Source organism: Falco rusticolus, chromosome 13, assembly GCF_015220075.1.
Source record: "Falco rusticolus isolate bFalRus1 chromosome 13, bFalRus1.pri, whole genome shotgun sequence".
Taxonomy (NCBI): Eukaryota; Metazoa; Chordata; class Aves; order Falconiformes; family Falconidae; genus Falco; species Falco rusticolus.
This window is the reverse complement of record NC_051199.1, coordinates 15669757-15696376: the sequence shown is the minus strand read 5'-3', so window position 1 is coordinate 15696376 and position 26620 is coordinate 15669757. Positions and strand designations below refer to the sequence as shown.

At 38.0% G+C, this 26620-nt stretch overlaps 1 protein-coding gene across 18 annotated transcripts in view; it reads left to right on the top strand.

Annotated features, from left to right (window-relative positions):
* DLG1 (discs large MAGUK scaffold protein 1) overlaps window positions 1-26620 on the top strand; it is a 162901-nt gene that overhangs the window by 35648 nt on the left and 100633 nt on the right. For 14 of the 18 annotated variants that reach the window (XM_037406645.1, XM_037406631.1, XM_037406634.1 and 11 more), the window contains exon 4: window positions 20735-20899. In XM_037406645.1, the coding sequence (XP_037262542.1) occupies window positions 20735-20899 (165 nt within the window). Of the gene's footprint in view, window positions 1-11057; window positions 11503-20734; window positions 20900-26620 lie in introns of those variants that run through there. The other 4 variants (XM_037406640.1, XM_037406636.1, XM_037406635.1 and 1 more) reach the window with 3 other exon arrangements.

Here is a 26620-nt window from a genome sequence, read left to right as displayed (position 1 = left end):
GAAATAGTTTGAAAATAAAGTTACAGGACTCTACTGGACACGAATTTTCCAGGTTCAAAGTTGCTCTTGAAAGATTATGATTTTTTTAAACCTCTTAAAGATACTATCCTTATTCCAGATTGAGCTCCTTGACTACCTCACACAGCCTCTTTTCGGTGTGGCAGTGGCGTAAGTGAAAGGAACCGAAGTCTGCTTTGTTGTGACCAGACTGTGTTATTGATGGATCAGATTGTGATGCTGTGGAGAGAGAGCGAGATAAGTGCTCTTATGTACTACCTGAAGTCACATATAGACAACCTCTGGTTAATGACTAAAAAGGAATTCTTCTGACAAAATAACAATAATGCAAAATTTTTCTTTTCTTCTGAACAGTTGGTTCATAGAAACTGAGTACAATGTATGGGAAAACATATAGGATGAGACCAAAAACTTCACATAGCCCAGGACGCTGTTTTTGATTGTGACTTAAGAAAAACATCATATGTAAAGGACTGATACCCACTTCAGCAGGCAGCATCTTAAAGATTTCCTGAGACAGTGATTAGACTTGCACATTTTTATTAGACCTTGGTCTACATTTGGTACACTATTTTTGTAGTTCCTTTTTGAACATTTCTTATCTTTGGCAATGAGTTCTACAGTAGTTTTTGTTTGCTTTAAAACATCTGCTGGATAATTTAATTGTCTGCTAATGCCTGTGTTGTCTTAAAGGCATATAAACAGAAATTATTAACTATTTTCTATGCCATTTATCTTTTTAAAGGTCTCTTATGTTCCTGTGCTCAGCTGCTTGCTTTAGAAGGTGCTTTGTCAGTTTAATCTTCTCAAATGGAAGCCACTGAGTATCTTCCCTCAGATAACAGTATCTTTGCTGTTATTCTCTTTACTTCAATTTGTGTTGCTACTTTTCTCAGATGGGATGATCAGAAATGTTTTCAATAGGCAAGATTTGTGAACACCTCAAAATTATACAGAGAAGTAATACTTTCTGGTTTTCTCCAAGTTTCTTTTTTGAAAATTGGAACTCTGTTCTTCTGTGCTAATAGCTTTCCTCCACTTGGTGATTTAAAAACTCCCCTATCTTTTTAGTTAAGGTACTATTTTCTAGGTGTTTTAAAGGCAACAGAGGGAAGGGGAGAATGACCTGCACTTGCTATAACAGGCTGTCACGTTCATTCAGGTATTTGGGCCCAACTCTGAATTAATTTCAAAGCTGAAGTGAGGTACTACTTTCTGTAGCAAAGTATTGCATTTTGCTAAAATATACTAAGAAGACATACTCAGTTGTGAAGAGTTGTTTCGTTTGCCAACAGCTGCTGGTGTTTCTTAAGGACTGGTGCGTGTGTTGTCCTAGATTTCTGCTGAAGTACTGTGATTTAGAAATAAGTTTTAATATGCAGAGGCTCTAGGGTTGTTAAGTAGGATTGAGTCTAGGATCAGTATATTGAAAGTTTGCTTCATAAACTGGATACAAATCGAAACCAAAGGTAAGTTTGATTTAAGCTACATTGCATATGTTTTAGTGAAGCTTAAAAACGATGATTTAATATTCATATGCTTTTAATAGTTGTATTTTGTACAAATGTTACCTGCTTTTGAAGATTACTTTCAGCAGGTTCAGGCCTAATGGCAAAAGTACCTACTGTTATGTTTTTGCTATAGGAAGGGGTGTTCTTCCTCTTCTGTGCCTTCTCTCAAATGGTGAGATTTTGGAGGGGGCCGGAAGCAGGATTTGAAAGCATTAGTGAGTGAAGTATAACCAAGGTAGACTGGAGTAAGCTTGTGGTCAGGTTAATGGCACTTGGTAATAGTAAAGTATGTAAAACATCCCTGTTTGAATTCATGGCAAAGTTGGTCTTTAATTTGACAGCAATTTTTACTGTGAGAATAAGTGTTAGCCTGCATTAAGTCAACCTGTTATAAGAAAATGTTATTTGAGGTTCCTTTGTGGAGCTCACGTTCAGCGCAAGTAACAGTCCTCATACTTCTCGCTTAAGCTGTTTTGTAGTGGTGATTAAGTTGAAACTTGCCTTTTCAGTTTTCGAAAGGCATAATGTCACCCCCCAACTCTTTTTTTTTTTTTCAGCTTGTTAATTGGTTATTTCCTCCTTATTTGCAAGCTCTGAGTGTGTTACTGCACTGGCTACCATATTAATGACCACCACACGAGAGAATGAATCTGCTAATAATGGCAGAAATATTTGGAAAAATACTTTTTAAAAACAGGAGAGAATTGATACTTTTAGCGGTATTGGCTCTGCCCTAAAATGCTTATAGCTTGCACTGTCTGTTACTCAGCCTGCTGTCCCCCATAACTGTTAGATGCTTCTTGGTACAGCTGTTGTTCCCAGTACCGATGCATGGGTTTGTTCTGTCCTTGCTGCAGAACTTGGCACATCTTTGTTGAGCTTCATGAACTGCCCTCTGACCCAGTCCTCCAGGTCAGAGGTCGGGGTTAAGGTCTTGCAGTTTCTTGTATTAACCACTTGAGCTAGCAGATCATCACCTGTGGGTTTTGTTGGGGTGTGCTGTGTGTAGTCATGCTAGCAACTAGTGAAAACGTTGAGCAATATGGGCCCCAGCATCTGTCCTCGGGGTGCTCTGCTTGTTGCAGCTGCTAGCCAGGTAACATGCTATCAGCAGTTTGAGCCTGGGGGTTCAGCAAATCTGCAACCTATGTAACAGTCTGTCTGTCCTGCCTGAGAGTCCTTAATTTGTGGATGAGAAAGCTTCAAGAGGACCTGTTAGAAGCCTTTCAAAGCCTTGGTCTCTACCTGTTTTTTCTGTGCCGCCTTGTAGTTCTCCCCTTTACCATTTTTCCCAGAAAATGGCAGGAGGGTCAGTGGTCTGCAGGCAATAACAGTTTTCCTTATATGTTCTCACTTAATAAAGCGTAAATCGCCAGTATCCTTCCTGTCTGGATTGAGATGGCAATCTTAGTCCTTTCCTGTAAGCAGATTTGCATTTTAAGGTGGAGAAAGTGATGGAGCTGCAATGAATGGAAACTGTAGGCCAGCAAATTCTTTTATCCATTAGAGTCGAATAGTAACATTATGGATCTTTTTCTTTTTAGAGGAAGGAGTCATCTCTGTTTTTGAAATGTTCAAATCTATTAGAATGACAAGAAGAAATGTACTACGGGAATTTCTCCTTTAAGCATTGTACCAACTTTGTTGTATGAAGAAGTCTTTTTGAAAACAGTTATTTCTTACAGAACCTAGCGACAATCCTCTGTGTACTCGGAAATGTATGGCAGATACTTGAACATGCACAAAACAGTATTGCTGCCTTGATTCTGTCCTGCTCTCTGTAAAGTATTTTATAGTTGAGACATGATCTGTTTTCACTGTCTTTAAAGCAGCAGGACTGGAGGAGTGATGTGTGTTTGTCATTGGGAACAACCTTCTGACTGCCTGCAGAGGAGGAAAAAACCACAGTTATCAGTATTGTGCTTCATTTCCACTGGCTATCTCTTGGCCTCTACTGTGTTGGTGCTACATCAAAGCAGTAGAGCAGAAACATGTCAAATGGCAGTCTTTTCTCGGTGTTGTGTTAAGGCAGCATGAATGGCTATTGAAGTGAAACTGGTGTAGTATGAAGCTTCAACAGATAAAAGGCATGTATTAGTGTATTTCCTCTCCTTCATTTTCACTTGTTTTTTACCTGTGCCCTTATTTTTCCAGTGGAGGCACAGGTGCTTGATTAATACTTTGAGAATTACTCAGAAGCAGAGCTACTTTTCTTGGCTGTGTTTCATTGATTGTTTAAAGGTATTCCACTACTGAAAACTGCTGCTGCAAAAGGAGTTCTTTCAAAAAGATAGAATGGATCAAACTGGACTTCTGTCTCACCCTGGTAAATGCTTCACGAAAATGATGTTTTGGAGGATATGCTAAGCCGCCTAGTCAGCCTGGGTCCTACAGGGAATGATCAAGGGTGATGAACAAGATCCTTGCTCCAGCCTGGTCTTTACACTGGGGAGAGCACTCCCAGATAATCCCGTGCTGCTGGATTCAATCTTTCCCACTGACTGTTGCCTTGAAAGTATAACCTCTCTTGGCTAATAATCTATCACTTGAGTTTATAGTCTATCCACTTCAAATACAAGTTGGGTGGAAGCTTTGTTGAGGTTGTGGGAGGCGATGAGACAATGGTGTAAAGCTTTTGCATCTTTCAGAAGGTCTGTTACTTACTGGGTTTTTATAGTTTATCAGTTTTATCTTTGGAATTTGATGGCTGTTGTTCACTAGAAATCTCATTGAGGGTTGGGTGGAACTATCGAGGGCTAAATATGTATACTTTTTTCTCCTCTGTGGACAGATGGGAGCAACACATCAAAGGCAACTTCAGAATAATCACATACTTTTATTTTAAGAGTGTTTTCAGCGGTGTTTTTTGAATGCAAAGATCTCTCAGTTGTTAATTATAAAGGGCTTTTCAGGTCAGACTGGTACTGGATTTGGGTGGGATGGAGTTAATTTTCTTCACAGCAGCCCATATGGTACTGTGTTTCAGATTGTGACAAACTGTTGATTAACACAGCAGTGTTAATTTAGCTGTTGCTGAATAGTGCTCACAGTGTCAAGGCTGCCTCTGTTTCTCACTCTGCTGCCCTAGCAAGTAGGCTGGGGGGGAGGTGGGCAAAAGGTTGTGAGGGGACGCAACTGGGGTGTCTGACCCAAAGTGACTGAAGAGGTACTCTATATTTTTTAACATCATGCTTGGCAATAAAACTGGAGGGAAGTCTTTCCAAAGTAGCTGTTGCTCAGGTTGGCTGTGAGTCTGCTGGTAGGAGATGGTTAGTGATGTGCCTTGCCTCACTTGTATGTGTGGTTGCTTTTTTTTCCCTTCACTTGTTTATCTCTACCTGTGAGGTTTCTCCCCTTGCTTTTGCCTTTCTGATTCTCTCCCTCATCCCTTGGGGTGGGATGGGGGGGAGTGAGTGAGTGACTGGGTGGGTGCTTACTTGCCATCCAGACTCCAACCCACCAGACTGTTTCTAGACATGTTAAATATGTTTGAAGAAATGTAGTACTTCTTGGGTCTTAAGGATTTCCTAGTTGAGTTGTATTCTAATCACAGTATAGTCTATTCAGAATACAGTCACCTTCCCCCCCCCCCCCCCCGAGATGTTGTCAATATAATGAAATTAATTTTCTGCAGTGTATTTAACAGACTGAAGCCTACCTGACCTCCTCGATCTGCTGCATTTACATCCTCTTTATTGGGTCAAACTTGAAGTCTTGCAAAAGGAACCATTTATTTTCAGTCCTTTCCTAGTCTGTTTTGAAGAATTTCTCCCAATTTTTGGTGGTTTCCAGCTAGGGAAAAGGTAGTGTTGGATTCCAGATTTCATAGTAGTCATACTAGCCAATTCGGTAACCCCCTTAATTCTCAGCAACTTATTGTGTGGAAACTAAATATGTAAAGGCATACTCTAGTAGTGCTAAAATATTTTCAAAACATCAGGAGAAGGGGAGGAGGTTCCACTCTGGGCCTTTTTAATTCCAAAACATGAAATGGCCTTGTACCTGCCTTACAAAGCATGACTTCCTGTAACTTTTTGTCAAGGTGTGCTACTGCTTTAATATAAGCTACTATATATATATATAGAGAGAGAGTTTTACTGTACACCCCCCAATATTCTTCCTATCTTTCTTGTTATATAAGTTCTGCCTGTTGCTGCTTAGGCAGCTGTACACCCTTCCTGCTCTCCCTTCCTTTATTGGAGATTTTTTGATGTTTATTCCCTTGCCTGCTACTTCTGAAAGTGATATTCTCAGACATCTCTATCCCTCCAGTCAGTTTGGCTGAAATGAACCTAGAGTGTTAGAATTACTAAGAGGCAGGGGGTGACAGATGAATGATATGATTAAATATCTTTGAAATCACACTCGGAATACATTGGGCCTCTATCCAGTGGTAATTGTCAGGAACGTCTGTGAAGTTTTGCTTCTGAATGCTCTTCAGTCTGTCATTATTTTGTATCTTGTATTTTGAAGCCTGACTATTTTTTGCATTTAGAGGACATCATAACACAGACCCCTCTGTTATATTTTCCTTCTCTGTTTTGGACTGAAGAGAACTCCAAAAGCAAGTTTCTCAAAATGCCCAGAGTGATGGTCACTCACTTGGGAAAGAAAGTTTTCATGTCTGTTTTTCAGCTTGACTTACCAAAGTTTATGATGGGCTTCATCGGAGTGATGTCCCAGATCTGTCTTATGCTTAACAGTTTAAGACTTGGAATAAACTGGGAGAAAAATCACAAACACCCACTGAAAAGTTTCTATTCCTAGGACCTATTCTAGGCTTAAATGCCATTGCAGGGCAAGTCTTAAAAAATGGAACTATTAATCAAAATTTCTCTTTCCAAAGTAACATTTCACCTTCTTTCTGAAGTTAACGAGACTGTGATATTACTCAAGATTTTGAAAAGACAGACAGCCATATTTACAACATGCTAATTATCCCAGAAAATATTTTTCTGTCGTTGATGTCAAAACAATAGAAAGGATTCTCTCAATTTTTGAGAGTTTGATGATGATTATTTTCAGCACATATAGGTCAGGTTGAGTGGGCACTGTAAACTTTGTATATGAAAGTATTAAGCTTCTTAATAAGGGGCATATGCATATCAGCATTCTGAACTGGAGGTGCAACAGTGACTACTGGTTTAACTCCTGCAAACAAACAGGTTTACCTGCTAAGCTGACAAAAAGGTGCTTCTAAGGTATGTATAACTGTTAAAGATACCCTTTAGAAGGGGAATTTTCAACTCATAGTGTTTTTAGTAAATAAACCTGTTTGCCTCAAAGTACTGTGCAAACAATTTTTCTGGCAATTTAGGAACATGCAGGAACAAGAAGTACTCTTTTTTTTTTTTTTTTTTTCCCTCTTTTTTTTTCTTTTGGCTGCTTTCTCAAAATTGGCTTGGATGGTCATCTTGATACTTCAGGGAGCAAGAACCGCAAAGCCAAGGAGAGCTTCATGGGTGTGCTGATGGATGCAGCTTGCACCAGACGCTAATTGTATTGAAACTAGTGTTCAAATTTCAGTTACATTATAGAAAATGGTTATAAAATTACTAGTGCTGGAGCAAGGAATCATTACAGCCATTACATAAGAGCTCTCTGTTAGTAAGAGGTAATCCTAAACCAGCATTCAAGCTTCTTTACAGAGACTGATTTTGGAATTATGTATATTCTTTCAAGACCATGCAGACTAAGATTATGCAGAGCAGAGATTAAAATATATTTATTCAATTTAAATAATTCTGATGCTGAAAAGCATCTTTTCTTTTTTCTTTTGGATTGTATTAAGTATCCTGGAAGTGTACCGGTTCAGGCTTCTGGGGAAGAGGGATCTACACTAGTGTCCCATAGCTTGACTGGTATCTGCAGCGATACTACTTAAGGGACATGTTCTGTCTGAATAGAAAAGTTACTGTAGTCTTTTCCCCTTGGGTTTGGCAGTCTGAACAGCTGACACATTTGTCAAGTTAGACCTTCACTTAGTCATTTCTTTAAAAGCTCCAGGTCTTACTACTGATGAGATTGCTGTTTCCTAACCTGTCTTGTATTGATGATGTAGGTGAACACATGGATTGATGAAACAGGTACGATGTGTGTTCAGTCAAGAATAGCTGGCAAGTGCTGAACAGAAGCAGCATTCAGTTTCTGAAAGTGCTGTAGTGTGGTTTTTTGATGCTGCATAGCTCTTGCTTCTCTGTCCGATATTCATACTGCTCGAGGAGACTTGGAAGTAAGGGCTGTCTTATTTTATGGTAACAAAATCAGTCTTGCTCACTAATTAAAGATCGTAATGATGTTGATATTTTTATTGAGCACATGGGAGCCATGCATGAAGATGGGTTATTGCCAAGTAAATGTTCAAACAAAGCTTGAAATAAAGGCAAATCACTTCACGTAGTGTTTTCATAAGGATGGAACCGGTCAGCTTTTACTGGTAACACTTCTGAGTAAACACAAATTTTTAAAACTTTTGAATTGGTTTCTTTAGATTATTCTATCTAAAACTGTCATTTTAACATTTGTATAGCATCAGGAGGAAGCAATCCTGTGCAAGAAGTAAATTTAGGTGTGTGTCGTCGTCGTCGTGTGTGTCGTCCCGTGTCCCCCCCCCATATTTAGTGAATGCTGATGTGTTTTTGGCTATCTATGTGGTGGCAGTAGATGAAGCCCTGGCACTGTGTGTATCTTGCAATCCCAGTTCAAAAATTGTTGCTTCATGTAAACCAGCATGGAAACAGTGGGCTCTGACTGTAGGAGCTCAAGCTTGTATGTGTTGACACAACATACAGACTGATAAAATTGGGAGGGAGTATTGATTGATAGTTAAGGCCATATTCTTCTTATCAATGACATAGTCCTGTTAATAAATTGGTTTTTGTGTTTTGAAAGGCAACCTTCAATGTGAAACAGCAATAGTTAAATAAATGGGGGATATGCCTCTTCAGAGCTCAAAAGTAGGTTTCCAAATATTCTGTTCTGTATGTTTCTTGATAACATATTATAAATTTGTATTTCGGAAAGCTTTAAGAAGGCCTTGAGTACCAATAATAGTACAAGTAGAACAAGCAAAATCTTCATTACAGTTAAATCTCTGGATTTACTCAGCAAAATATATGAGGATATATTTTAATTCTACAAGCTTAAGAGTTGTATTTTTAAGCTTGTGGGCAGCAAGCTGTGTACAAAAAAATAACAAAAAGTTCCATCTTTGTATAAAGATGAAGACAGTTTTGCAGTGTAACCAATTTATTTGTTTCCAGCTGCAAATATATGGCTGAAAGATTTGGATGTTTTCTGTAGTCTTCATCAACAGTGTAGATGTAATTGCCTGAAGTTACTTAAGCTTTCTCTTCTTTACTGATGGAATCTTTTGTAGATGTGTAGTCTATATCTTTCTCTTATTGATTCTTCTATGCCCATGGCACATTAGTTCTTATATTTTCTGCATCACAAAAAGCTATTTCTGCAGCATTCAAGAATTGCTTTTAGCTCTGAGTTTATTTGTTGTCATGAAATTGCCATGCATTTGACTTGTGTATAATTTTAGTGAGAAATTACATTATTACGCGATTATGCGATTAGAGGTGTGGAAGTAAGATCTGTTGATTTGTGCTGCATAGAAAAGGTTGTTTTGTGGGATAGGAACATTTTTGTGTTTGGTAAGACACAGCACTCTTGACTGTGTTCTGTCCCCTTACACATTTTTTTCTTTTTTCATGTGTGGTGTTTCAGTATGTGTTCAGTTGTGCTTTGCCTGATTTCTTTGGACGAGAGGCTATGTACTGTGATCCCCAGCCAGCTGAAGGAAAATAAAGGGGTTCTAGGTTCATCCATCATTCATTCAGTTCTACTTAGGGCTACCATTGGATTTGAATGTTTTTGACAGAAAAACTTAACATGACTTAAAGAAGGTGTATTCTTTTTTTGTTGTTGGGTCTTTATAGCCTTTGTTACTTTTTCCATGATGATTAAGCAGGGTGTTAGTGATTGCTGCATTTGCATGCAGAAGTTGACCTACTGTGGGCAGTGACATCTAAGGCTATTTGGTGAAAAAATGTAGGTCATGGCATGTGGTGGAAATAAAGCTATACTTATTAGTGTGGAAATCCGGTCATCTGCAGTCCTTATTCTGCCTGTTCTACCAAGAAAGAGGTCCTCATGCAAATGAAGTGTATTTTGAGATTTACTGTGGGTTGTTACACACTTTTCTCCAGACATCTTGCTTTAGTTTTGGTTTCATCAATCTGCACATTTACATAAATTTACTGTCTCGGTGTAGTTCATGAAGTTACTAGTTTGAGCTGTACGTGTGGATGCCAGTTTTACACTACATTAAACTTTATGCCTCAAGGGGAGCTTATCAGGTGAACCAGATGAAGTAAAAGGGAGAGGACAGAAGGCTGCTATGGGTGTAAACTTAGGTGAACAGTCACATTCATAAAGAGGGTGTACCTAAAAAGTCTTCTCTTGGAAGTATTAAATGCTTTTTTACAATACTGTTAAGTACAATTAAAACCAGAAGTGATGTCTAACATTATTTCATTGAAGCTTTTTGCAAAGGTTTGTTAGTTTATGGTACAAGAGCAGAGAAATCACAGAGAGCGTGTTTTCGATCAAATTTTGTAATGCAATTTGTTGACATATAGAAATACATTGAAATCCTGCAGGGACCATTGTACTTTTAAAAAAGGAAATAAAGTTTGAATCTTTACGAGGCTTGATTGAAACACAAACCAAAACCCAAACAAACCATTTTAAAAGTAGTTCTGTGCCTTAGACTTGTTAGCACACAATAAAGAACACAAATCTTAAGGAGACGGTGAGTTCAGTTTCCTTCAGTTCTGAGGAAAAAAGCTTTTTTGTCTTCAATTTGTTTTAAGTGGTCACATGTACAGTTGCTTGAAATGCTCTGCTGAGAGTTCCTCAACCAAATTGATGCGTAGCCTGGATTATTCATGATTTCCTAGAGATAACTGGGGGTGGGAAGCAGCTTCTGATTTCATTGTATGTCGAAGGTGGAGATTACTTATGTATTTCTGTAGCTGTTCCAGTATTGGTTTTGGTAGACCTTTATGAATTTTACTCAGCAGTTAGAAAACTTGTGGTGTTTTTCTTTTTCTTTTTCTTTTTTTTTAAAGTGTGTCAAATAACCTTGAACGTTTAAGATTTGAAAACGAGGATTAAATATCCCATAGCCATTCATTTTGTGGTCTGCTGACACTTCCTTGGAAAAGCTAGTGCAAACTGCAGATCAGCAAATTCCCTGCTGTTAAGCTTACAACTTCCCTGGTTTTATAATTACGCACAGCTGATTTTAAAACGAGTTTTCACATGCTCATTGGTGCAGTGCGAAAGCACCTTGCAGGAAGCGTTGGGTTTATCTCCATCGGGCCGTGTAACGAGTCCCTTGCTGCAACATCTCGCCCCTCCCCTAAGCAGCCAGCACACTGAGCAGAGTGGCTCTGCTGGAGTTGCTTCTGTTTTCATGGAGGAGATAGCAGCCCTTGCACTGCAGCAGGTGGAGCTGCCTTGGTGGATCTAACCCTGGGCTCTGGCTGAGAGGATCTGGGTATTACTTTGGGCTGTGAGACAGTTGTCACTTCAAGCTGATGCTAACGTAATTAAATGTAAAGCTGACTCGAAAATTTTAAAAATGGACACAGGATTTTTTCTTTGCTCTTTTTTTAAGATCTGGTTTCTAACGTGAAGCAAATTTTTCCTGAAGGATTCAACCTATTTATATAAAGGCTTATTTTTGAACACTATGGACCTAGATTAAATGTCAAAGACAGGCAGCAAGCAGCGCTTACAGAGGCATTTTTCTGGAATCTCAGTCACGGATCGATTGAAGTGCACAGGGTCTGAAAAAATGTCTCCTAGCATAAAAAACTTGGATTGTTTTTCTCCGATGCTATGCCACTGTAAAGTAGCATGTACCAACAACACAATATCTTTAATGTTTGGATGTAAGGTGGGTCTATAGAAGGACTTTCCTAGAAATGTAAGCTGCATTTAATGAATGATTGCCATTATGTCTAATGCAACTGTACCTTGAATTTCTGATTAAATAGTGTGTATTTTGTTCCATGCCTTACTCTGTTATCGGAGCTCTTGGTGATTGTGACAGAAGTAATGAATTATCATGCCTGCTGCTTAAAGATCCCTTTGAACAACATTTGGAATTTACTGAACACCGCATGTAAAATGTCGTCATTCTTCATTAATCAGCATTAATCATCATGTAATCAGTTTATTGCACTTGACTTTCATTTTCTTCAGCTGTAGAGAATTAAATACACAGGAGACTTGCACTGAGATGCAGGGCTGGAAATGCCTCCTGACATCATATTGATGGAAGCAATTGTTAGTGGCAGGTTTGGGTTTAACAGTACCCTCGGGCATTTAGTCATTTTAGGACTACATCAACTGTTTAGGTTTCAGAGTAATAAAACATGTATAATTTGGTAATCCTGACAATAGTAAACAGAATATGTTGTGTAGTGTCAAAAATGCCTTTTTCAGTAAAATTAACATGAAATCTGAAGGATATGAATAGCACACCAAGTACTGGGAGGCCCCTTTAAAATTAAAGGGATATGTATGTGGAGTTACTTTTGAGACAGAGATTCAGAAATCTTTCTCTCCAAAACTTATTTTGCATATTTGGTGTTTCCAAGTATCAATGTTTATTTTTGACAAAAAAAAATTATATTTTATAAACTGGAAACAGTTGTGCATATACACATATGTACATATGTGCGATGCATTTTTAGATAAATGTATCTCACAAAATGCTGACGTTGAATAAATGTCAACCAGGTTGGGAGGGAGGAGTCTAAATTTTCATGGATCTTTTGATAGTGTGAGTGATTTGTTATGAAACTTAGTTGAATGCTTTATTTCCAGGAGAGAAGAATTTGCCTTGCTTTGAATCTACTTACCTTTCCTGTGTCCAAAGCATTTTTCAATTGAAAATATGGATATATTTATTGATGCAATTTGGAAACTATTTGCTATAAAATTCAGATTTCTTTCCTCCTTTTTGTGAAACTGCACATCCCTTTTTTATGACATTCTCATGTTTAAATAATGAGCTTGGGAAGAAAGCCGTAGAAGGAAAATGACTATTTTGATTTTAATTTTGCCAGGAGAACAGAGATGCTGTTCACTTTAAGACCAAACTAAAAATATCTAGCAAATATCCAGAATCCACTTTAGGCATTTTGTGTCGGATCTGAGCGATGGCGGCATTTTCTACTGGACTGGCACGTCAGCGGCTCTTTTTGTCTGTCTGAATGCATTAAGGACTCCTTACCTTGCCCTAGTTCAGCCAGCCTGGCCCCGGGGGAAGCCTGCCTGGGGGGGCTGGGGGGCAGCTGGAGGTGCAGGAGGAGGGTGGTTCCGCACCTCGTACAGCGCACAGTTGGCAGAATTCTTTATTACTGGTTTTATTCATGTGGTTTTGGCTGTATGCGAGTAGGAAGTGTGTCTTGCAGACTGACAGTTTAGTAAGCGCAATTAATTTGGTAGTGTTGTATTTTAAAGTACCTTAGACTATCTATGCACAGGCTTTAGTTATCTTGAAATGAAAATGTGTATTGCTGTTAATACAGAGTACTCACTCTATACTATCAGCATCCCAAACAAACAGAAGGATTTATGGTTAAATAGTTGTGACCCTCTGGTAGTGCAGAGAGATTTTGCACTAGGCAGGTGTCAGTCTTTCAAGAAAGATTGCAGGGTTGTATCACATTAAAAATAAAATACTCTGAGAAGATAGCCTTTGAATACTGAAAAAGTCAGTATTTAAATGACAGTGTGAAACAGTAGTACAGGATTACCTGTTCAGTCCTTTACATAAAGAAATGATCCCTCTCACACAAGTAATTCTGTGAAATACAATGTTTTCGTTACTGTTTCCTTTACTGTTTTCTGACCACATATGAAAAGAACATTCACAGTCTGACTGTTCCTTCTTTGGTCTCTTTTCCTTGGCATACTGGAAGAGTTGAACTTCTTCACTATTGAGTATTTTTGGTGTTTTTGTTAAATGTTTATGTGTATCTTACATTGTTTGTATTGTTTCTGGATATCCATAACCTAAAGTATTACATAAGTACTTCCATTTAACACTAGATGTGCATTTTGACATATAATGGAACACTGTGACCTAAATAAATATGTTATAAACAGTTTTATTCAAGATACAATGTCAAACTGAAACTGGTCAAGGGGGGTGAAATTGAAATGCCTTACGTTTTTGTCTTAGCTCTAGCTATTAAAAGCAAACTTGGTGCTTTTGAGTAACTGCTTCATTCTCAAAGTACTGAACTTGTGCTTAAAAATCCCAAGATCATAAAACCTGTTCTAATATTTCAAATCATCTAGCTTATTGTATCTTGAGGCCTAAACTGAAAATACTACTGAATGTCCTATCCCATGATAAGTGCAGAAGTTTTGAAAATACAGAACCACATATCTTTTCTTAAATTACTGAAGTTTCTTAGGTCCGCCACAGGCTTTCAGCTTTTCAGTGTGTACTGCTGTTCACCTGCAAAGAGGCTTTATTTGGCTTTCATAGTCTTCCTGGGTTTTACAGACAAAAAATTTGCAAGTTAACTTCAGTTCTGTAATAGGGGAGCATACTTTTTGTCTTGTCTTTCTCTCTTTCTGTATGAAGAGAGCACAATGATTTTTCCTAAACTTTAGCTTTTGGTTTAGCACTTTAACTGGACTATAGGGAAGACTTGTACGTAATGTGTTAGCATCTTAATATACTTACTGTTCATTTTGAATTACATTCATTTTAGCAAGATTATACAAAATTTGGTTGTATTGTTGCTTGTGTTGTTAAGAGTCGTTAGAGCTTGTTTTCTGCTGAGTGGTACCTGGAAGTCAGAGATGTGAAGGTTGTTTGTTTTTTTTGGAAGGAAGGCTGTGGTTATTTAGATTATTCTGTCCATCTGCTTTTGACATACTGCATCCTAGTCCTTTTATGCAGGAGTGGAGGTGTTGAATGTCAAATAGTGTTTCTCAACATCTTCAGTTGCTGGAGTGGTCTTTTGAAGGGTCCTTTCAGATTTAGTTTAACTCTTAAACTGGAGCAGTGACTGAACAAGGACAAGTATTTAAACTTTGAGGGTCAGATGCAAATGGTCTAAAGCCACTTTGTTTTATCATGCTGCTGTTCATACAGCATCAGAGAGGGTCGGGCCCAGTAAGCTTCTATACATTTATTGAATTAGAAAGATTAGACTTACTAAAATCCTCACTTATTCTTAATGTCTTTCAAAGCATGGGTTGGCCTTGTACAGTAAAAATTAAAACTTATCCAGGACAGACTGTATCAGTCAGGCTGCATGCTTTTCTGTGTTTCGTTTGTAGTTTTTGTTGTTTGAAGTGTGCACTAACCTGGGAGTGTATTGCTGTGTGGGTAGGGAGGGTTAAAATCTGGAGGAGAAAGGAAGTGAGTATAAGAAGGTAAACTTCTGAACCTTTTCAATGTTTTGTTTTTTTTAAGCACTCTTTCACTTTTTCTATATTAAAGCTGTTCTAGCACAGAGTTCTATTTTCCTTTTGTGTAGAGAAGATACATTACTGTGCTTTCACATTTGTTTTCACTTAAGACAGTGGGTTAATGTGTATGTCTAATATGAATTGGATTTTGATACACATGCCATTTGGAAGAGAACTGTAGTTACCGCTTTCTTGTGTTTTGTTATTAAATTCTCTGGTAGTTAAGGGCATTCTTGCATAATTGATTTTTTGTCCATGAACATGACATTCTATATGGCTTGAATCTCTGGAATAACAGAGTTGCATAGTGCTGTGGGTATGGGTCACCGTTTTAGGGCATGGGAATATTTAAGTATTCTTTAAATAATTCCTGTTCACTTCTGTTTCAGTAAGGTTTCTCATAAGAATCTTTTAAAAAAATATAAAACCACAACTTAATTGTCTCTAGGAGGTAGATTATGTATGACTCTGAAATATCATCTTTTAAAAATTTAGGTAAGAGATTAGGCAGACTAAAGTGAACCTTTTTTTAGAATGAACTTTCTAAAGATTTTCTCTGCTTTTTCTGTGAACAGGTGATCTATATTGTGAAAAAGTGCTATAAAATGTCCAGAAAATCCTTGTTTGTCCTGTACATTGCTGCAGATACTTTGTTCATCCTTATTTTTGTTCAACTCTGTTACGCCTGGGAATTGAAGTAAGGGGGGTTGTGGGACTAAACAACTGACACGAATAAATTCGCTGTGGTGAATTTGGACCATCTTCTTGTGTCATGTAAACTAGCACTGGTTTATTTAAGTAAATGGATTTTTCAGTATTTTACACCAGTAGATAATTTAGTCTGAAGTGTTTAGTGGCAGTTCAAAATTCTTTGCAGGTGTAATCTAGCCTGAAGAAATCTTGTTAACTATGTTGCATCAGAAGAGAAATATTGTCATTTTGGCACACCTATATACCTGCAACTGAATTCTATGAGGCAATATCTCTGTCAGAAGTATATGTTGAATGTCTAGCACTTGGTTGCTTTGGACTTTATGATTATAAATTATACAGCAGTCCATAAACCTTCTTAAAAAATAGTTAAATTGTTTGTCTAATAGTTAATTGAGTGCTGGGAAACTTCTGAGAGATGTGGCTGAGGCAGTCGGTCTGCAGGTTCAGAGTGGCTTTGCCACACCTGCCTTTTTTGCTTCCCTTTGATCTGTCTTGCCCATTGCTTGGCTGGCCCTTCTCAACTAGGGTCTCCTTAGAGCCTGGATTTGGGAGCAAGATTGGATTCTCCTGCTTGTAAGCAGAGAAATGGTTTTCTGCTAGTGACTAGGAAGGATGTCGGTGCAACTCACACCTGCTTTGTTCCCTGGTATGCCAGCGCTGCTGCATGTCTCATCTTGTGAGCTGCTTTAGGGAATTAAAGAAAACTTAATCTTGCTGGAAGAGGGAGCAAACGTTCTGCTGGATTAGCTTGCTGAGCTTGCTTGCCATCTGAAGTCAGATGTGTACTAGCAGCAAGGGAAAGGGACGTATAGTTGTACAGCTTGGCCAAGAGAGAGTGAATGGGTCCTGCTCCTTTGGCCAGTAGCTGCCCTTTGAGTGAGCTAGGCTGTATTGTAAATGGTATCTTTGGACTCCGATGGAGGTTGAGTTGCATGGGATTGCACTTCATATGTAGCAGCAGAATTAACTTGACATGAAACAGTTGACTGAGTTCTTGTTCAAGGGATGGCAGCTCCTGGGAGAGGAGAGGAACAGGCAGTTTTGAATAGTGGCTGTTTGACCGTGCCGGATCCCTCGAATGCACAACCTCAGTCAAGGTGCATATTATTTCAGAGGTGATGCTCCATAGTAAAGTAATACAAAATGTTTCCACTTATATGGAGAATTAGCTGTTACAAGATACAGTATTTTGCTTTACTTGAAGTACTTTGCTCAAAAGTAATTTCTGCAAAGGGCAAAGATAGCGTAGTACCTTGCCAAATAGGAAGTATTGTAGATACATTTTCAAGCACTTTGTGTCCTTGTCTTCTGTTAGCTCTTTGAAACATTATTCTGTAAGTATTTCAGTTAGTGTATTTTAAACATTAATTCTGGGGGGTGGGTTTGGTAGTTTTAAGTTTGGAAATATTTTGCAGATAATAAAGTCAATCTTGAATATTGCATCAAAATCCAATTAGCAGTTCACATTCAAGATTTTGATTGAAAAGCTTATAGCCCTTGTCAGTGCCTTGTATGGGAGAGGATCCTTTACCACAACAATTCTTTCATTTTTAATCTACATAATGACATACTGATCTACTAGAACTTCAGATGCACTATGTTACTACGAGTACTGATACATTGTAGAATATAAACATACGTTTCTTAGTGAAATCTAGAGCCTGTTTATGCTTAGGCATGTCCAAATACCTGTTTCTAGTAAGTGTGTCTGGTTTCAGGAAAAAATCAAAGTAATTCTATGCTTTGCCTAAAGGTATTGACTGTTCTGTAAATGAAGTTAATTTTGGTTGATCCATGACTTTTTTTTTTTTTTATATAATAAAACTGGAATCCACTTCTAGCTTTCTACAGGGTCTTTCTTGTCTGAGATGATCTGGGAACTTCATCCTCTTTCAGGTCCCATTTTTGTGTATTTCATAGTCAAATTAAAGCTTGAGACTGGGCAGGGACATTTTGGATCACAAGTCTAGCCAAATACCTTCACCAGCGGAGCAGGCTCCTTTAAGCTAGCAGAATTCCTACCTTGTCTGATGTTGCAAGACATTTTCTGTGCTTCTTGAAGCTTTAGTATTTGTTTTCTCCGATTTGTAATGTGAACTTATTTATGCTCTGATAATATTCGCTTGTATTTTTGGTCAACACTGTTGTTTAAATGATAATTCTTTACTGTTTCTGATGGCTTCTCTAGAGAGTTAATGTCAACTCCATTCAGAGTTTTGTTCTGATAAGTTAAAAACAAGTCAGTTTCAAAAGATAGATGAATGGCAGGAGTCTGAGGCTGAGCCATCTAGCATTTCACTGCTGCAGGGGAAGGAAGGAAAAAGAACTTTTATCTTCTGCTAGTAATGAGCTATTAAGTTGGCTTGGTCATCTCATGAAACTTCTCTGTTTAAGTTTTGAAAAATAAGGGCTTTTGAGAAACCATTGCCATTTTTCACAACTATGGGCATTCACCAGCTCTCCCTTGCCATCCAGTTGAGGAGGAGGTATGGAAGTGTTTGGAGGTTGGCTGGTGTAATAATGGAAGTCTTAATGCTCTTTGCTTTCCTCTTTGGAATTATTTCTTCTGCCTTGTGCTTCTCTGTTAATCATTGGTAGAGACAATACACTTGCATTGCTTCTACTTTATGATACTTCAAAAGCATTTTCTCTCAAATAGTCAAAGTTGATCTCATATGGTCTCAACAATGAAGGGCTGAATAGAGTAGGGTGAATAATTTTTTTTTTATTTATTTTATTTTAAAGTACAAAAATCAGAGTTATAACTGCAAAGATCTCTGAATCTCATCGGTTGCTGGCTAAAAAATACTGCACCTTTAGTGTCTGCCTGTATGTGTGCTTGTTGCTGCTGTTTTGGGGTTTGGAGGCAGGGGTGGGGATGGTGTACTGTAGGGCAGGCTGTGACTGGGTACAACGGGCCATGGAAATGTGAAGCTGCAAGTTGTTCCTTCTAAGTAAGGGAGCTTAGCTTGTCTCCCAGAGAACTCTAGTGTTGGCAGAATGATGTAGAACAGGGAAGAGAAGAGCAAACAAATCCTTCCTCTTTCAACATGAGTCAGCTGCCCCATTGAACACTTTTTTTTATTGGCAAAAGTGCAGTATTGCCAAACAATAAGTCTACAGAAGACAGAATAGATGGATGTATAGCTTGCTTCCAAAAGAGAAAGATCCTGTTCTGATTTTCTGCCTCCTTTTGCACTCTGATGTTGATTGAGCTCCTGCCTGAATCGGGGTCAGTAATCCAGTACACATCTAACCCTGCAAAGGAGAAGAAAGGGGGCAATTTTCTCTTCATTTGCGTGCCAGAACCAAAGAATGGAAGGGGATTGTGGTACCTTCCCCCAGGTTTGGGAGACAGGGAAGCGTTAGATATTCCTGTTGTTAGGGGTTTACCTGTCTTATTTGACGTGCCTAGAGACTGTTCTGGAGGATAAGCAAAAAATTAAGTCTGTCTGTAAGACAGGCACAGAGTTGGGTGGGCAGGAAACGAATGGGTTGACCATTACAGGAACTGGTAACTGATGGATCATTTCCAGTACTTTTTGTAGTTTATCCTGCAGACTTTATAACTTCGTAATATTGCAGGACTTTTCTGTGAAGATCATGGATCTTTGTGGTAGTCTGAAATCACACTTTTTGTAACTGTTAAAAGGGTTAGTTATTATGTGCTGTTTATCAGGTGCTGCCTTATAGACAAATGGGTTACTTCCAGTGACCTACTGGATTGCAAGGTATAAATGACTTCAGAAGATGGCTATCTCTGACTTAAACTGTAGTACGTAGGTCTTAGAATTTTGTTAGAAGACGCTTCCGTAGGTTTTTCTATCCTAAATATTTAAATAATAGGAGTGTCTTTTTCCAAGTTTAAAATGATTCCCTGTTTAGAAGGTTTTTCTGTGCTTTTAATGATGTGACATGCTTTCCTTGTAAAATAGTAACAACTCTATTTGTACTCCAGAGTATAGCAGTAGTGTGTGAAAGTAAATGTGGTTATAACATGTGGGGATGTTTCTTACTGACACAGTAAACCCTGCTGGAAAAAAGTTATGGACTTCAGCTGTAGTTTTAACTGTCAATAAAAATGCATGGGCTACCTGGAGTGCCTCAGAACTGGCTGGGACTGCCAAGGTGAAACTGGGGCTGAGGCTTATATTGAAGTGTTTGTCATGTGAGCCCCGGTTAGCTCTGCAGCTGGGAGGTGTGGGATAAGCAGTTAACTCTGCAGTCCACATAACATATGAATACTATATATGCTCCTGACATCATTAATAGCTTTTAGTAGGGTGGATACTGCACAGTGACTAGAATGTATCCCTGGTGGCGAAGTAATAGGTTCTGTTTTTTTAAATTGAATGCAAATTAATAAGACCGAGACTGCATAGTGTCTTGTGTTTTTTTTGAAGACTTGTTGGGGAAGCTTCATCTGTCTAGTAGCAAAACCACATTTTATTGTTTCATAATGAAGTTGGTGGTGAATTGCTATATTGATACCCCAGTATAAAAGCTGAAATTGTAGCTGAGAAAAACACATGTCTTTGGCAGATGGGGAAAAAAGATTTTGAAGACTATAGTTTTCAAAGGCAGAACAAGGTAATAAATCCAGTTGGTACTGAGAGTTTCTGCTAGTAGTGAATAATGTAGTGTTAAAAATGTTGGTAAGAAAAAAAAAAAAAACCTAGTAAAGGGAAAAGTTCTTTGGAAGAGGGTTTGGGGATATGTTACTGTATGCAAATAAGCAAAAGAAAATTAGTTAAATTTGTAGTAGTTCTAGGTGAGACTGAAAAGGCTGGAACACTTTTGGACAGGATCAGTCTTAAACTGGAAATACTAATTAAAACTTTTATATCTAGATTTTATTGCCTTGAAGTCAGCAGGGTCAGAACAATAACTATTTCTGTTTGACCTAGGTTTTCTGGATAAACTTTTCATATTTTTTTGGTGGACTGATCTTTCTCTATAATGGTTTCTTTCAGAAATACCGCTACCAGGATGAAGATACACCTCCACAGGAGCACAGCTCTCCACACATTACCAGTGAGGTCACGGGTCCAGAGCTGGTTCATGTATCGGAGAAGAATCTGTCACAGATTGAGAATGTCCATGGATTTGTTTCCCATTCTCATATTTCACCAGTAAAGGTAAGCATTTTTAAAGTTATAGTAAGAATGAACTGTGCTGATGTACTCCTCAGGGATATAATTTTGTGGGGGAAAAAAATGCATGAGATAAACCCACTTCTGTTATTTCATCTAACTGCTCATTTCTAAAATTCATTTTGTAGACGTTAAGGCATTGACTTAGTTCCACATGGTCTGACTAAATATGTGTGGTGGTAAAGTTCCTAGATAACAAATGTAGGTAATTTAAGGTCCCAGGTGTAGTTTTGAGGGGCACTATAGTTACTGCTTCAGTTATGTTTTGGGTTTTCTATCAGGATCCTTTAGAATCGATTCTGAGTGTGTTTCTAGTGAGTATTTTAATTGGGGACCTATGTGGAAACATAATAAGCCAAATGTAATGTATGTCTCTGGAGTTTCTCCGGATAAAGCACCATTATTCTCAAGACAGGTCCAGTAACTTCAAGACAGATTTAAAACTTTAGAGGAAAAACTGAGTGTGAGGTTGTGGAGGGGTTTGTAGCAGGCAGGTTTTATTTACTGGGTTAGTAGGGAGATATAGCTTAATAATTTTCTGAATAGCATAAGATTTTAGTGTGCCAGACTAAATGCTATTTTCTGTAACACCTCGGAATCTTTATTACTTATTTTGAGGAAAAAGTGGAGAAGTTATTTTATACTGGTGAGTATTTGGGCTTTAGAATGATCTTACATTGTGATTGGCAGTGTATTGTAACAAGTCACACTATATTTTAAGAAAAAAGTTGTTTTGAAACTAGTTATATTCTCAGGGTTTTTTAATGAAGAAAAATGTTGAACATATCAGCTCCTTATAATTGATTTGTAAGGATTCTATAGAGTAAGCAACTGTAGTGAATGTGTTTGTGTTCCAGATTTTAAAGATTTTTTTTTTTTAAATGTGTATGTTGGCGTTGAGCACAGTTATTTATTTCTACCTAAACTCCACAATGAACTCTAGCTCCTGTTTCCATAGTCTTCAGGAGCTGGACAAGCTGAATTCTTTTGAGCCTTAATGAATAACCTTTTCGAAGCAGGCTATATTAAACTCTGGAGAGCCTTCTAAGAGTAGTAATATGACAAACCTTTCATTTTGAGAATGACTGGAACCTCAGTCTTCTGTTGCTTATGAAGGTAGACACACAGTAACAAATCTTCACATGTCTAATTATATGAACTTCTTGATATTCAGAAAATAATACAATACATTTTGTGTGTCACCATTAGAAATAAAAAAAAAATCCTCTGCCTCTGGGGATGTAAGGTCAACTCTTGTTTGTTCACAAGCTTTTCCTAATTCATAGCGCAGTTAGTCTTGCATTTCAGAAAAAAGGCCAAGAGGCAAAGTGTAAAACTATCTGTAACAAGTGATCAAGTAGAATGTGTTTCAGAATCCAGAAACTCATAGAAATAAAAAATAAAATTCTGGAATGGCTGCATGAGACTGAAGATTTGTTTCTTGGAACCGACTAGGCGTTACTTCATTGTACTTGAGACTGTTCGAAGGGCTGTCATTACCTTGGTTTCCTCCTGGCTGCCTGGATCTAAGGGAAACCCAACTACTCAGAATAGTTCCTGTGTTTGACTTTGTTTCAGATTATTTTTGCAAATAGCCAACTACAGGAATATAGAAGTGAGCATTTGGTATTGGCAACATTAACGTTCCATGGAAGATGACTTAATTTCTTACTTTCTACAGGAGCGTGAGTGATCTCTACCTTACAGAGATCCTACCAGGCAGTCTCCACAAAGAACTGAGGCTTGTGTTTGGAGGGTTTTATGGGAACCTTAATTGCCTGTTTTAATTGAGTTTTGTCTAACTACTGTAACTTTCTGTAAAGATACTGATGTAAAACTCTTCTGAGTTTTACAGGAATAGATATGAATGATTATACACTGCCTTCTTCTGCTCAGGTATGATCTAAGCTGAAAATATTTTAGTTTTCTTGATGTGTTGAATATACAATTCTGCTGCACTGTTCTGGAAGAAAGAAACCATGTTTCATTTAAACTGTTGTGGAAATAGAGATAAGTAGCGTGTAGGTATAATTACAAAATATGGTGAGGCCTTTTCAAAATACTGTATATCTTAGGTCTCTGAGGAGGTTTACTATTGTCTTTCTCAACTTGTAAGTGCTGGGAAATGGCCACTTGATGGGAAAGAATGTGTGTAAGGAGTATCATCGTGCAACTCATTACCATATATTCGGTTATTTTCAGGTGACTATTAATTTCAAACCATTGTATGGTAGAACATTTGAAACTTCTGAGCTTTGTTCATCTGACAGGTGGTCAGTTGTTTACCAGCATTTTGTGGAACTTTGAGTTCTGATGTGAAGTTGGGTGCTGGCTTGCTTCTCTCCTGAAGAAATTAACTTCTTTGCATAAATTATTTACAATCACAGTCTGAGGCCTTGAGGTATTTGGAGTGAGGGGTGCATCCATAGTTTCATAGGTCCTGAGTGTCTTTATGGGACCTTTTAGCGTAAAATGCCTCTGAGATCACAAAATTTCTTTTCAGTCAGGAGGTAGTTTGCTAAAGTTACTGGAATAAATGCTGTTAAAATTTGGTCTTGAGTATGTCAGGAAAAGAAAGGTTGCTAAATGTATTGTTAGCATAGCAGGTCCTCTCTTCTTTTGGCCTGATGATCTGCAAGACATTCATTGTTTTGGCATAGCTCATGCTGAAGATCAATTTGGCAACAGCAGCTCTGAGTTAAGAGCACTTTGTGTAATTTATTTGGTAGGTTGGCTTGACGCACTGTGTAGCAAGACCAGGGCTTGGCTAATATACAATATCTTGATTAGCTGTTCAGTAGTACATTTGCTTAAGGAAACTAAATGTAATAGATGTTGTTGTGTTTATTACACTAATAAAATATTAATATAAGATTTAAAAAAATATAAATATTAAATACACTTAAAATTGCAAAGACAGAGTTGTTAGTTTGAAGAACAAATGTAGGCAGTGGTTTTATCATCATGTGAGGGGAGTAGAATCAGATTTTGAGGAATATCTTCTATAGCAAGCCCTCTGCAGTCTAGAGCAATAATATAGAACATGAGTAGAAGATAGTGAAGAAGTGAGATGCCTAATTTTAACTAGTTTACATTTTTTTTCCTCAAGAAGAGCTTTCAAATTTTCTAGGACTTGAAGCAGCTTTTGCAATTTGCTTGAACAGACGGATGGTGTTCAAAGAGCAGCTTTCCATGACTGAAAGAACAAATGTGTATCCCAAATTTTTAGAGGATGAGCATGTGACTCCTACTTAGCAAATATTCCACATTAAGTACTGTAGTAACTCAAGGTGCTTTTACCTTTTTGACAGAGAGGTGGGCTACCTCAGATTCAGGTTGAGTTAAGCTATTGCGTGTTTGCAATTAGCATGAAATAACTGATACTAGCTGTACTGATAAGTTTAAATGTGAGACAGGGATGACAGGTTTTTTTTTTGTTAGGGTGAAGTCCTTCAGTTTAAGAAGAAACATATACTTTATATGTCTTGAGTGTCAAGGATGCAAACTTGACCCAGGACGTTTCGTGTCCGCTGTTCTCTATTTAATATTGTGTGAAGTGGAACTCTAAAATTCTGTAAAACAGCTTCCCCCCCCCCCCCAGTGTTTCATGGTAGAGAATCATGACGAGATAGTGAAAATGGTCAGACTTCAAACCCTTGACAAATATTCTGTCCCAAACATTTGAAAGAATATTTTCAAGGAGGTAAGCAGATAGTACCAGAATTTCTTCAGTGTGAGGCTTCCAGGTTTCCCATAGAAACTTGTGATTACAACGCAAGGTTCCTCGAGTTATGAAATAAGGTGAGATCAAGTTGAATTGCCTTTGATGCAATTGAAGAAATACGTTGCTACCAAGGTTGTCCACTAGATGGTGATGCTACAGAAGGATTTATTTCAATTACAAAACTGAATTTACTTTCCCTATCATACCTTCAGATTGACATTTTTTGATTTAACATTTGTTTTTATTAAATAGCTCCAACCAAGTGAAACCTGTTATAGATATAATACCAAACAAGTTTTTAAACGTTGGAGTGGAAGTTGGAGTTTTCTACCAAGGAAAAAAGCTTAGAGGAATAGATTATTAAAAGACTTTAAAATAATGGGTCATGATATTGTAAGACAAAAAATAATCTATCCTAAATCACAATACTTCCCTTTCATACACAGATTATTTTAAATGACAAACATCTTATTTATAGCTCCATATTTATGATGTAACATGGCAATTCAGTATTTAGGTGTAGATCCTGACTACAGTTGTATATATTTCTGTATTATGTTTGTGTAGTGTATGTGGGTATTTGGGCCTTTTATTTCACTGGTAATACAGAAGTTCCAAGAAAACATACGCTAATTTGTAAACTACTAAATAGATCTTGTGCCAGAAAGATACACCATGACTAGTGGGATAATTGTTACTCTTTATCCAGCTCTGTAAGAAATTCTTAGTATTACAGTATTCACCACAGTTTCACTGTATCCACAATTCCCATTCAAAATTTGCACATCGCTGTTCTTAGACAGTTGTTCAAGTATTTGATAAGTTTAAAAATGGTGCTGTGATGTGACTGCCTGCAGCAGCAGGAAGCTATAATTACTGATTCAGAAAAGTCTCTTCAGTTCTTTTTTCTTTAACCAAATCTCTTTTGCTGTTTTCTCTGGAGACTTTCACCATAATACCAGTCTTCAAAGGGTGTGAGGAAAAATGCTTGCAACTTGGTTTCTTTCTTACACACATAGCAGACATTGACAGCTGAACATAAATGTTTTTGCTGGAACATTATACTTTATTGGTCTAGTAAGGTATCTAAAATTGGTTATGCATGCTATAAGTAAAATTTTAATTACTAACTGAATAGCACAGCCATAAGAAACTAAAGGTGTTCTACTGGCTGAGTATCTTTAGAATAGCTTTGTGCAATCATCAGTGAAGTAGCAGAGCCATCCAGGAATAATGAGTAATGGGGGTGGGGTGGGCAGGGAAGTACGTTAATCTTTTAACTTCTGGTTACATCATTATAGTCTCTTGCACATATTTCATGCAACACAGTTTGGCTACTGTACCGTTACCATGGGTTAATAGAAATTACCATCTTTGTACAAGTGATGCTGGGAAAAGACAATACTGAGCAGATCAGGCAGCAGTGATTGATTGGCCTTTTTCATTGCTGGCTGCCTGTTTGATCTCACACAAAGACCTGTCATTCCAGCTGAGTGCTGTTATGTTTTGCTAGAATACTTGAGCTTCAGATAATGCAGTAAAAATCCCTACTTCTCTATACGAAAGATAGTTTTAAAAAATCATAGAATCATTTAGGTTGGAAAAGACCTTTGAGATCATAGACTCTGACTGTTAACCAACCGAGGGCTGACAAGTCCATCACTACATCATGTCCCCAAGCACTGCATATGCATGATTTTTAAAGGCCTCCAGGGATGGTGATTCCACCACTGCCCTGGGCAGCCTGCTGCAATGCTTGACCACCCTTTCAGTGAAGAAGTTTTTCCTTATGTCCAACCTAAACCTCCCCTGGCATAACTTGAAGCTGTTTCATCTTGCCCTGTCATTTGTTATCTGGGAGAAGAGACCAACCCCCACCTGCCTACAGCCTCCTGTCAGAGAGTTGCAGAGGGCAATATGGTCCCCTCTGAGTCTCCTCCTCTCCCCACTAAACAACCCCAGTTCCCTCAGCCGCTCCCCAG